Source organism: Buceros rhinoceros, unplaced genomic scaffold (assembly GCF_000710305.1).
Source record: "Buceros rhinoceros silvestris isolate BGI_N320 unplaced genomic scaffold, ASM71030v1 scaffold2817, whole genome shotgun sequence".
Lineage (NCBI taxonomy): Eukaryota > Metazoa > Chordata > Aves > Bucerotiformes > Bucerotidae > Buceros > Buceros rhinoceros.
Window position 1 is genome coordinate 4,011 of NW_010422567.1, and position 9,970 is coordinate 13,980.

The 9,970-nt window shown below is 40.4% G+C and overlaps 1 protein-coding gene across 1 annotated transcript; it reads right to left on the minus strand.

The window, feature by feature from the left end:
• Positions 1 to 658: 658 nt before the first annotated feature.
• On the minus strand, positions 659 to 9,964 carry WDR12 (WD repeat domain 12). The gene is made up of 13 exons (XM_010140068.1): positions 9,939 to 9,964; positions 9,761 to 9,855; positions 8,464 to 8,558; positions 7,692 to 7,798; positions 6,696 to 6,811; positions 6,162 to 6,316; positions 5,363 to 5,408; positions 4,469 to 4,554; positions 4,130 to 4,270; positions 3,915 to 4,020; positions 2,995 to 3,127; positions 1,825 to 1,897; positions 659 to 1,126 (listed from the first exon to the last, which is right to left on the minus strand). Exons 3-13 carry the CDS (start codon positions 8,503 to 8,505, stop codon positions 1,049 to 1,051), a joined length of 1,083 nt encoding a protein of 360 aa, XP_010138370.1. The 5' UTR covers positions 8,506 to 8,558; positions 9,761 to 9,855; positions 9,939 to 9,964; the 3' UTR covers positions 659 to 1,048.
• Positions 9,965 to 9,970: the final 6 nt, after the last annotated feature.

Here is a 9,970-nt window from a genome sequence, read left to right on the forward strand (position 1 = left end):
CAGTGGAAGATCTGCTGAAAGATAAGATCTCTCATCTGAAATTGAGAGTGCAGAAGTCAGGGATTGCTGTAATCTTAAAAGCACACAAACAGATTCTGGTCCCTGATGGAACTCAGTGAAATTCTGTCGGGTTTTGACTTTTTTTTTTTTTTAAGATAAGAAAGAGTTCCCAAATATGTATGAACCTTCCAAGATTTAGGCTAAAGTTGATAACAAAACTTGAGAGGGAAAGTATTTATCCTCTTACCAACTTAAAAACTATTACAACTTTTTGTATCCATTCTTTCTAGGAACAAATAAATTTTTCTTCTACCTTCTCTGTGTGATCCTCCACTTGTTTATAAACATCTGCTTTTTAGGTTACCACATTATTTGTACTGCAATGTAATGTGTACTGCAGCACAAGGAAGGCACATTCTTATCAAGTAATTTACAGGCCTAACTTGTGAGCAACAAAAAAATGAAATATTTTATGCTAGGAAATCTGTCATGTTCCTTTGTATCATACCACTTGTACTGCAAACGTATTAAATCTTCATCCTATAAAGAAGTCTGGGTTCATCAGTTAAGGACCTAGTAGTAAGAACTGCCAACAGCCATACTGGAAGGACAGCTGAAGTCTCATTTTCATCTGAAGTGAGGCACTAAACCAATGAACTGTAGATAAAAGCTTTATTTTTTTCAAGGGAAGGCAGATAAACTCAAAACAATTTACTCAGTGAGTAATTTTTCTGTAAGTACCATAACCAGTTTACTCCTTATTAAAAGGGCTATACAAAGTCATTTAAAAGATGTTAATTTAAAGCCATCAAAAAGGGAGGAAACGCCATTTGCTCTGTTTCACACTACTCACATTCGTAACTGTTCATTTCCATTTTTCTGTGACAAATAGGGATATAGATTACCAATACAGAAAAAAAAGGAACAACATTTCTCTGAGCAACCAAAAACCTGCTTTCTTCCAGTGTTGGTTGTGCAGGGATGCTAACAGAGAGCAACTGCTGCAAAAATCTTTTTTTATAAAAAAAAGTCTTCCAGCTGTTGACCTTCATGCTCCAACATCAGAGGCTGTAGCTGGGTATCTGTAGCAATACAGTTTGTTGTCTGCACCTCCACTCAATAGTAACTGATGAGAGGAAAAGAAATCTCTGATTAATATCAGAACTAAGCAAAATACCTACACAAGAGTTAATCATTCTGATTTTCTTTCCTTTACAGGTGTAAGTAGTAGTAATGAAAAATGAACCATTAATGCATAACTAAAACCCAGAATCGAAGTGCAGAAGCAACCTGGTCTCTTCCCTTCCTCCTAAAATCAGAAGCTAACTTTTTGCTGGAAAATTTCTAAAGCTTTCTCTGCTTTTACTGAGAACAGAAGCCACATGACTCTTGAGCATTATGTTCATGTTTTTTCCCATTTTATAAATTCGTGTTCCACTACAGTCGCAGAACAGTCTGCTATAGAGGATTATATAGTTCCTCCCTTCTACATGTACTGCCATGCCCCAGCTGTCAGTTCATGATGATGCCTTAGTCTCCCTAGGAGCAAACCTTAGAACGTGTATTTTCAGTGAGTTGTGGTGCTGTTCTCATGTCTCTCCTTGTTTGGAGTGTCAGTGTAACGCCACTTAACACTACAGAGCTTAAACTTCCCTCCCCACAGTAGCATGGGGAAGGGTTCCAGTTACCAACCACAGCACAATTAAAACTTCCTATTCTCTTCTATCTTTAAGCATAAAGGAAATAAGTAGCCCATGACTGCTTTTAGCCCTCCTTCTAACCACCATGACTGTAATTTGAGTTACTTGCTCTTTGGATTCTTACCCCTGCTTCTGTCCAGTCCACGCACAGAACCTTGTCTTCATGAGCAGCCAAGTCATACAGAGGAGCTTTGCAACTGGTAAAACACAGGTATTTACAGTCACACATTTGAAGTGAACAATCACAGAAAACAAAACTAGTCCCAGACGAAATAGGATCCTGATGCTCTCAAACAGATGTAGTCTAGCAGTTACAAACACTGTCAGAGATTACGGGTATCTACCATCTGTGACATTTTCTCTGTCTTCTCCAGAGCCGATCACTGCACTGTTAATCCTCAAAAGACAAAAACAGCAACATACTTTCACCTGTTTGCAATAACTTGAGATTGAAATGTCTGCTTGTTAGGAACAGTTTATTAGAAAGTTTCCTTTTTCCTTGTGTAGGTGATGCTTAACCATATGTGTTTTCCAGAAAAGCCATTTATGACTTCTGATGCTTATAAGTATCTAAAGGGCGGGTGTCAGGAGGATGGGGCCAGACTCTTCTCAGTGGTGCCCAGCAACAGGACAGGGGGCAACAGGCACAAACTGGCACACAGGAAGTTCCAGCTAAATATAGGAAAAAACTTCTCTACTTTGAGGATGATGGAGCTCTGGAACAGGCTGCCCAGACAGGTTGTGAATCACATCTTCTCTGGAGATACTCAAAACCTGCCTGGATGCAATCCTGTACAACCTGCTCTAGGTAAACCTGCTCAAGCAGGAGTGTTGGACTATATGATCCTCAGAGGTCCCTTCCAACTCCTACCATTCCGTGATTCTGTGAAATTTGTAATGAAAGGTCTGAAAAAGAGCACCAAGTGAAACTTCACGCTGAGGCCTGTTCCTTAGAAAGAGAATGTATTTTGTTCCTTAAAATAGAGGTTACCAGACCTTCTGCTGTTCCTAATCCCAGTAGCAATGTTATGGATGCTACCTTCTGCATGTCAGTCAGTGCTGCTGCTAATGCCAAGTGCCATGTTGGAATGCCATAGAGCACAGATGTTAAGCCACAGGTCCTCTGGCAGACTACAAGTATGTTTCTCTCATGACTCCTAAAACTGAGAAGATTTTCACAAACACCACAAGAGTTTCCCATGTCTCGTATTGCTTTTGTTATTTCATTAGGTTAACTGACTCGGTAAGCTTACATATGTGCCTTTGAACAGCAATGAACGCATGTTTATTTTACCTCCTGGTGTCCCAGAGCTTCACAATGTTGTCCAGAGAACCAGAGATCAGCTGATGCTCGTGGGTAGGTGACCACTTCACAGATGTCACCCAACCTGTGTGAGATGTCAGAGACAGGAGAACCAAAGAGCCATCTGAACAGAAGGAGGGGGGAAAAAAAGACATCAGTTGATGCTAGCTGAAACTTGTACTTTCAAGGTGCATACAAAATCCAGTGAGAAAAGCAGTCAGCAGCATACTTGTGTTCAAGGTAAGTGTTTTCTCCCACCAGTAATTTTAATTTCAAAAATCAAAGTGAACTTTAAAGAAAGCAAACAAAAATATCAGTCACACACAAGTTCTGGGGAAAAACAAAACAAACCAAAAAAAACCCCAAACAAATTTTCTTGACTCTAAAGTCTCTTTTCAAAAATTTTTGTAAAAAAATCAAACAAAAAAAAAAAAAGAAGAGAATACTGTTAAACTCTGGATTAGATTTATACAAGCTAAACAGGTAAACATGTCTATGAAATAAATCTGGGAGGCTCAGTCATCAGTTATCTGCAATCTTGTCAGACGTGGCACACTGTATTATAACAAAGTGACTACTATTTCACTTTAACGGTGGTCTGACCAGCTTAGGTGTGAACCTTACAAAAAAAAAAAAAGTTGAGGCCTGCAACTGCACAGTTGAACATTCATTAGTAAGTCAAAAAAAAAAAAAGGGGGGGGGAAATCTAAGCTGAGTTAGTTTTCTAAATTATTAGGGCAGAAATCAAAGTCTTGCACCACATTACAGAAAACAGATGTAATCTTTGTATTTAATAAAAGCCCCCAGATGGCTTGTTTCAAGCAGAGGGACCAGAATACAGTTTGTGAGATGTCACCCAACAGTTCTGATCTGCAAAAAACAACTCTGACAACACGCATGTTTTAGCCCACCTTTGCTGCGAGGATCCCATAGTCTGATATGTCTGTCAGTACTGCCGGATGCAAGGCGTCGACACAGTGGTGAGTAGGAGACAGAATTAAACACTTTGTTTCCTGTCTGTCAGAAAAGAAAATAGTTACTCTAAGAGATGAGTTACTATTTTGCACAACTCTTTTCTTTGAGCTGGAAGTCTGCTGAAACTGCAGACAAAGTACAGTGGTCTCACCAAAGTGGATTTGAGATCTCCAGTCTCAACATCCCAGAGTTTAATGGTGTGGTCCCATGAGGCACTGCAAATTTCTTCGGCATCTGACCACAGCACAGAAGAGACAGCTTCTGTGTGGCCAGAGAGAGTTGCCAGGGGAGTCTAGAATTTAAAGGTGAGAGGAAGTCAGATTGAATACTATAAAAAAATACATTCTTTCAACAAATAAAAAGATGTGCCTGATCAGCCTGAGACATACCACCAGAAGTTTTAATACAGTCAGGTTTAACAAAGAGGAATTATTTTGTCTGGCCACACTCCCTAAAATAAAATCATGGACAAACCTGGAGTTGTTCTTACCCTTGTTAGTCCCAACTGTTCAGTTTTCTGCTTCTTTCGTGGTCTGTTAGCTGTTTCTTCCATTTCATCCTCCTCATCTGTAGGTACTGTGACAAAAGACAGTCAGACTTGATCTAGAGGTTTCTGAGTGGCATTTCCATGCAAGTAATTAAGCAAACCCCCATATTTACATTACCTAACCTGCATATGATGGATCAATATTTTACACTTCTGATCAGCTCAGTATTGTCTCCATTTTGAGCAAGAGGAAAATGAATACAAATTAAGTGATATTCTCCAGGTCACACAGTTTTAAAATAAAGTCCCAAAGCAATATTAAGACCATCCTTACTCACGGAAAATCCCAATAGTAATGAATTACACACCTGAAGGTGTGTGATAAACACAATCTTTCCTTTAGATATAATATCTACATATATACTCCCAAACTGGAAGAATATGCCTTGTAACAGTGAAAGAAAGCATTCACATCAAACGGGATTAGTCTACGCTTCTAGAAAAGACCTGGTCATCTTACTGTCCTCTAAATTATGGTGCCAATAATATAGCAGGACCCACAAACTTTTGATTTGTAAGAAGTCTATACTCAAACCTGTACATTTATATAAATGTATTAAAAATAAATCCAAGTGCTAAAGTACTGTGTTCTGAATAAACTGAACATCAACACAGCTAACAACCATATCTGAAATTGTCACCAACCAAAACAGCAACTTAATATAGTAATCTATAGCCTTAAAAAGCTTACAAAACAAAAAGTTCTAGCTTGCTTTTAATATTATAAAACCAAATTTTCTTAAAGAAAAAGATACTCCCATGTCCATCTTTCAGGTTGTTTTAAGTCTTAGGCATTTTTTAAAGAGAGCAAAGAATCTCAGCTTACACTTATCTTACCTGCAGACCAGATTTTTAACATCTTATCCCAGGATCCACTGCAGAACTGTATGAACAGAAACATTTTGTTAACCATTGGTCCAAACAGACCTTGTAAGCTATACTAAATGCACTTCCTGCCTGAAAAATTAACGTGTGGGAATAACACATGAAGAACAGTGCTGGGCTCCTCAAAAAAAGAAAAAGTTTGGCATACATCAAATCACTCTTTTTCCTTCCTTTGTAGGAAACATATCCACAAAGTATCTCTATTTCCTTCACCACCAAAAGGTCTGATACCCAGTCAGGCTGGGAGCAATGGCTCCCCTTTTGGTGTGAGCGCTCTAAACTGCTGAAATCATGGATAAAGGGAAAGGACTTCTACCACCTGCTTTTTCTGAGTAACGCTGTGGAAATTTTTTTTCACACCAAAACTACTGTGAAATGAAAGTATAGGTCAAAATTGAAACTAGTTGATTATAATGCAAAATTTACATGCATTGACAGTAACATTTACTTTAAAATAAACAATTTCACTCATAGAAGTCAAAAGCAGCAGTACAATGGCTTGTGCTATCTAAAGTCATGTTAAGCTTTTGGTGATACTGGAGTTTAAGTGTATCGTTTTGAAAAGATGGTCTAGCATTGATGGAACACTCCCAATCCTCAACACCCTCCATTTATAATGACTGGAAACTTCTCAGTGCATCAGTCATAATAACACGATGACTAGTAGCTACACAGGGGCAAAAAGATCATTTTTGTGATATGGGCTGCTAACTTCCCAAAAGTCAAAGGTTTCTTTCCAGTAGTCACTCACTTTAGTTCTCGTGCAATCAACAGCTATGGAGTCTACACTCCCAGCGTGTCCCCTGCAGCAGTGAAGGGCTTTCACTTTGTTTTTCTCCACGTTCCACTCCCATAGCAGGACAGTTTGGTCCATAGAAGCACTGAGTAATAAGCACGATAAACTATCTGAGGAAGAAAAAAGTCATGCTTGCACCCAATTCAGCTCTCCGAAGTCTTACAGTCTATATCTAGTTATTCTAGTCAAAGAAGAAATGGCAGATAGATAGAAACTCATACACATCTCAGTTCACATCATGTTACCCTTCAAGTACAATTAATATAAATACCAATATTTGCTAATGAAGACTGCAAGGTGGATAGACAGCATACATGTTAAACTGATTTTAGTTATTATTGTTAAAGGACTGTTTTACTTGCACCGCTAACAGAGATAGAAATAAGTGCAGCATTTATATTATTAATATTCATGGTTGAGGACTGTTGACATTTCTCCTCCAATACATCAAACTATTATTACTCCCCTAATATGTCGATACACACTGACCTTGTTTCACCCATGCCACATCCTTCACTACTTCTGTATGCCCAGCTATTTTCATCATGGATTTTCCTTCCAAAGACCAGATCTGAGCAGTCTGATCGTAGCAGCCAGTTAATATCCTACAGGGTACAGGATTTAAAACGTTATTGTCTTTAAGACCAACAGTGTTTTTATGAAAAAAGCCTCAACCAGAAACGTGGAAAAATACTAGCATAGTAACTGGTTAACTGAAACAAATTCAAAATATAGCTACTTTGTGTGTTAAAAGTTTAGAAAAGTTAAAAAATATTTTTGTTACAGAGCAAAGCTTCATTAAAACCTACCACTACAAGGCTAGGAGTATAGGCCAAAACGAAAAGCAAGAAGGATACTGCGTATTCTGGTAGGTGAGACTCTCATTGAAAAGAAAAGATAATTTGTTGTTCATGGGTTGTTACTAGAGAATCTCAAAGCATTTTTCAATCCACTACTTAAAATAGGAACACTGCCTAGTTGATTGGAAAATGAATGTGAAAATACAGTAGAAAAGGACAACTATGGTTGGTTGGGTTTTTTTAAAGACAAACTGCATAAAGGTAACTATTAAACAAATCGTTGCTACTGAGTATCACATTTGTAGTCAAGGTTTAAGCTAAGAGAGAAGGAAAATCTTGCTGTCCTTTTAAAATCCTTTCCTTTTTTAAGAGGAAGAGTAAACAGCATTTCTATTATCCATTTGTATTAACAGTATCTCACGTTCAGTAACTCTAGACATTTTCTACTTGTGTTGAAGTCACTGTCAGCACAGAACAGAGGTGTTAAAAGTGAACAGCTTACAAAAGCAAGTAGCCGACTGACTTGACAGGTTAAAAAAAGAAACAAACAAAACCAGAGCATAGAGGGGGGAAAAACCCAACCCGATCTTAAAGAGACACAATACCACTCCATCTGACACCATGGAGTCGCCTGCACACAACAGGAAATAGCAAGACAAAACTTGGAATTGGCGTAGTCTGGTACCATTCTTCAGTGGCTTGAACGGAACTGATCCAGTCATCATGGAAGATGCATTCCTCTGGCTGAGGGGCCATATATTTCTCCACATACTCTATTTCCACCACTTCTTCCTGAGCTCACAGACAAAATACTTATTTAGTGTGGTTTTATTTTTTTCATCAGTAACAGTAATATTTAACTGTAGTGTGGTGCACATATACAAGTTTAGTGGGCAAAGATCTTGGTATCCAAGTCCTTTGCCACATTAGTGGAATTAAAGACTTTAGACAAAAATGTGTAAATTATACTGCTTTCCATGTTTTTATCAAATTACTATTAATAGCAAGCTGGAAGCACAAGTAAACAATTTCTCTCTTCTCGGGTTCCTCTTCTTCTGTATTTATTTGTACAAACCAGGCATCTAAAATACTTCACAACATTTTCTAGAGGTAATACTAACCTCCCTCGTTTTTCCCCAATGTAACTAGCAGAGTCGGAGACAAAAATACATTAATGATGAACTGAAAAAGACAAGAATTTCCCCTCTGAACTGTATACAGACAACAGATTGGATAATGATGTTCCTTGCAATGCTCAGCCCCACACTCTCTGATCACCTTGCAGTTCAGAATGGATTTTAACATACAGGGAATTCTCCTGGGAAAGCCAGAAAAGAAAGAAAACTCAGCAAGGAAATCTAGCTAGTCAGTGACAGTGTAATACCTAAATCAGATTGAAGTAAACCAGCTAAGTCTGGTCTCCTGACCAGGATAGGGAGAAATGGAATATGACTTACTGTGGAAATATTTTCCATTTCCATGTGTGTGACCAGCGGCATACGCAAGAACTGGCCATTGATAAGGAAGTCAAATTCGACATATTTGTGATCCGCTGAAAGAAATCAGGAAAGATCCATGTTGAGGTGATACCATCAAGAACATCATTCTGTGGCTGGTTCAAGGTAATGGAGCCAGCAAGCGGTTAAAAAAGACAACAAACAAACCCCCCAACAAAACACTGGGTTTCTTCTCCAGCTGTAAGTGGGCAGCCCATGAATTCCACAGGATTATATGAGTTAAGAGGAAGTAAAATTTGCTGCCGCTCTTACTTTTAATACATTATTTTCTAAAGCATTTTCTCTGTAGCTATGTCTAATCAAACCCCAGTGGTGCTTCATTGCTGTTCCGTACTAGCCTGCCACTGCTAACTTGCTAAAGCCCTGTATTTGAGGCAGCAGTAGGAAAATCCTGCAAATTTTTGGTTTATGTTTCTGCCTCTGCAATGGCATAGATGACATTTCAACAAGAGCATTGCACTTGTGCAGTAGTTTTCTGTTCCAAGGTTGTTGGCAGTTTCGTGGGTTAAAAACAACTTGCAGGAGTCTCAGCAGGATAATATACAAGAAAATTTTATTTTCCAACAACTTTGCACAGGTGTCTTTCCCCTGAGAATCTTTCCAGTCAGTCAGGCCCATTTCAGCTAGCACTGACAGAATGGTTGAACTCTTCTGAAATGCTTTCATAAAAATCAAACCTTTGGTTTCATTAGTTCTTTCCCAGGTTTTGGGGAACACTTCCAATCCCATCTGCTGGGGCAGCTGGGTCTGTGGTGCTGGGCACACACTGATCCATCCTTTGGAGCATTTCTCCTGGGACTGCCCACCAGCACTGATACCTGCTGAGACTCAGGTCAAGTTCAAAGAGTGCGTTACTCTGAACAGCCGGACCAAAACACGAGGGCAGGACTGGCTTAGGCTGAAGCCTGACCTCACTGAGGGGCCTGCAGGTACCAGGGTGCTGCTTCTGCCTTCGGCTGTCCCTGCCCCACACCGTCCTGCCTGCGGCACCGTGCACTGCCACGGGTCACATTCGGCCCGAGCACGAGCCTGAACACCTGGAGCCCAGGACGGTCTGGGCCAGAGCCGCGGCCTGTGCCCTCACCCGGGGCGTGTGGTCAGGAACACGGGGACGAGGTGGAGCTTCAGGGGTGTCGCCCCTGAAGAAAAGGCGAGAGCACGAGGCTGGCACCCGTTCGGGGCTGCTCCAAGCACCCGCTTAGGAGAAGCGGCCGCCCGGTCCCACCCCGGCACCTACCGTTGCTGGCGGCCAGAAGCTTGTTGATGAGGTGGCTGAGGTCGGTGATCTCGGAGGCCGCGGGCACCGAGAAGGGCACATCCTCCACGGCATACCTGCGGTCACACAGCGCTGTTACCACCTTTACGTTACCCTCACATCAAACCCAGCGCCCCGGCCCGGACGGGCGCCCCCTCACCTGCGGTTCTCGGTGCGGAACCGCGCCGTGAG

Excerpts from the sequence above, each read along its gene's own strand:
- WDR12 (XM_010140068.1), bottom strand. The coding sequence starts at position 8,505 with ATGCCGCTGGTCACACACATGGAAATGGAAAATATTTCCACA. Across the intron at positions 7,799-8,463 it reads AAATGGAAAATATTTCCACA|GAAGAAGTGGTGGAAATAGA; the intron begins GTAAGTCATATT and ends CTGTGAGCTCAG. Across the intron at positions 4,555-5,362 it reads GTTAAAAATCTGGTCTGCAG|TACCTACAGATGAGGAGGAT; the intron begins GTAAGATAAGTG and ends CTTTTGTCACAG.